We start from the raw sequence: 2,265 nt of genomic DNA on the forward strand, positions 1-2,265 counted from the left end.
AAAGAAAAGAAAAGAAAAGAAAAGAAAAGAAAAGAAAAGAAAAGAAAGTATCTAATGAGGAAGTGTCATGCTAGACTGAAAACATTAGCAAGTCATTACTGCTGCAACTGTAATTACTAACAGTTTTTTTTTTTTTTTTTTTTTTTTTTTTTTTTTCAAGTACTATGATTTGACTTCTAATTTATTTTTCTGAATGAAGGTCCAAGTAATATACAATCAGTTAAAAAACCCTGGAAGGAAACTGAGGCCATCACCAGATCAATTGATCTTCATGTTCTTTACACTCTTGGGAGGTTTATATTTCCTATTAAAACCCCACACATAAAACTCCTGTAGTTTCTGATTCATTGTTTTCTTTGCATGGGATTTAAACCTCTGCAAAGACTCTGTTAAGACCCATTTAACCCCAACAGGGTAAATCTTACCTTTAAGACATGAGATATAAATAAAATCTATTCCTTATTCAGGTTTTCACTCAGATGAATTATAGTACTAAAGCTCTATCTTTCCAAATGCTAAACTCCTTTAGGTGCAGAGTGTCCAGGAAATTCAATAAATGGTGTGATATTTTCCTTGTTTTAGTACTTTCATATAAATAGAAGATTCAAAGGAGCTTAATTAAAATGATCAAGTACATGGGACAGCTGGAACAGCAGGCCTGGGAAGACAGTAAGACTTCAGGCAGTTTAAAAACTGAAAAGGGAGTAGATAAGGGGAATGTAGACTTTATTTTATTTTACTTTTTTTTTTTTTTTATGGCATTGGTGTCCTTTTATTTTATTTTATTTTTTGCATAAAGAAAGATGGGGACATTTGTTTCTGGGGTCATCATGGATAAATAATGGGGTCATTTCACTAAGAAAGATGAGTTTAAAAGAGAGAAATGAAATCTCCTCTTTACGTAATAATATGTAAATTTCTAAAACTTGATAGCAAGGAAGTCTGACAAAAAAAAAAAAAAAAGAAAAAAAAAAAAGAAAAAAGCAAATTCAGTAATAATAGATCCATAAAAAGAAATTGGAAGCACAAAGATATAACCTTAAAGAACAGAAGGGGAGTGGAATGCACACAGTGATCAGTTTTTGATGCTTTCCATAATCAACTTCTTTTACTGCCTTTCCTGGAGACCAAATATGGGGTTAGATGGTTCCTCCCACCAGGACATTTCTTATGTTATTTTAAATGTTGAAATTGAAATTATTTCAGAAATAAAAAATGTGTGCTTCTTAAAGATCTGGCAACTGAATCAAATAAAATTTCCTGAGAGCAATTTTGCCTTTTGCCTTTCCTTTAAAGAACCCTGAAGGAATGTGTGCAAGAAATGAATGATTATATTTAGATTTCTGATTGGATCTCAGTGGTTTCACATCAGGGATCAAAAGGTCATGAAAAACATTTTACAGTAAGTATTCTGCTAGGGCATTTCTGTGGATTTATTGCTCAGCTTTGGCAGTTACCACTACTTTAAGACACAGTGGATTTTAGATGCCCACCTTAGGGTGCACTGAATCACAGTCTGAAAGTGCCAGTTTCTCTCCATGAAGAATAAAATGTAGATTACTGGCCCTGATGTAGATATTTGCTCTGGAGATAGCTGCAACTAGGTAGGATGAATCCTGATAATTCTGTTTAAACAGGGGATTATTTTAGTTTATTTTGTTACAATAAAATACATACGCATAGAGAAAGAAAAAAAAAAAAAAAAAAAGTCATAGTGAGTCAAGCCAAATTACCAGAAATCTGTCTCCAAAAAAGACATTAATAGATGGCCAGAGTACAACGACTATTTCCAAAGGCTTGTGTCTTGGAGAATGCCTTGAGGACCTTCTAAACCCAAAGTGCTACATTTGTGCTAAATTGCTTTGAACAATTTGCATCTCTGAGTTAGGCCACAGAAACATTCACCTTTTGCCATCACTGAAAGAGTTCACTGTAAAGCATGCCATGCAAAGATGCAGTGTATACTTTATCCCAGTGCAGGGTCCATTGTAACAGAACAGAACATTATAATGCTTTACAGATTTCTGGAGTATCTTGAACCATCTATCTTGGTCAAAATGCAAGTTGTAGTTTGAAGCAAAAGAATTTGACAAATTTTAATATAACATTGTTGATGATTTCTGTATTTATTATTTCTTATCTAAGAGAATTAGTCTAGAAGTATAAAATATAGAAAATCCAACTTTAATGAAATGTGTTCATTTTTGGTAATCAGCACTGATAACCAGAACAAAATGTGAGTCTTGAATAAATCCTAACAGTTTT

The 2,265-nt window shown here is 32.7% G+C and overlaps 1 protein-coding gene across 1 annotated transcript in view; it reads left to right on the forward strand.

The window, feature by feature from the left end:
• LOC118173694 (UPF0329 protein ECU05_1680/ECU11_0050-like) overlaps positions 1-1,762 on the forward strand; it is a gene marked incomplete at its 5' end in the record, with an annotated part of 1,995 nt that extends 233 nt beyond the window's left edge. Inside the window, 2 exons of the mRNA XM_035338525.1 lie at positions 934-992; positions 1,684-1,762. Of these exons, the coding sequence (XP_035194416.1) occupies positions 934-992; positions 1,684-1,762 (138 nt within the window). The remainder of the gene's footprint in view (positions 1-933; positions 993-1,683) is intronic.
• Positions 1,763-2,265: the final 503 nt, after the last annotated feature.

The sequence above is a fragment of the Oxyura jamaicensis genome, chromosome 1 (assembly GCF_011077185.1).
Source record: "Oxyura jamaicensis isolate SHBP4307 breed ruddy duck chromosome 1, BPBGC_Ojam_1.0, whole genome shotgun sequence".
Lineage (NCBI taxonomy): Eukaryota > Metazoa > Chordata > Aves > Anseriformes > Anatidae > Oxyura > Oxyura jamaicensis.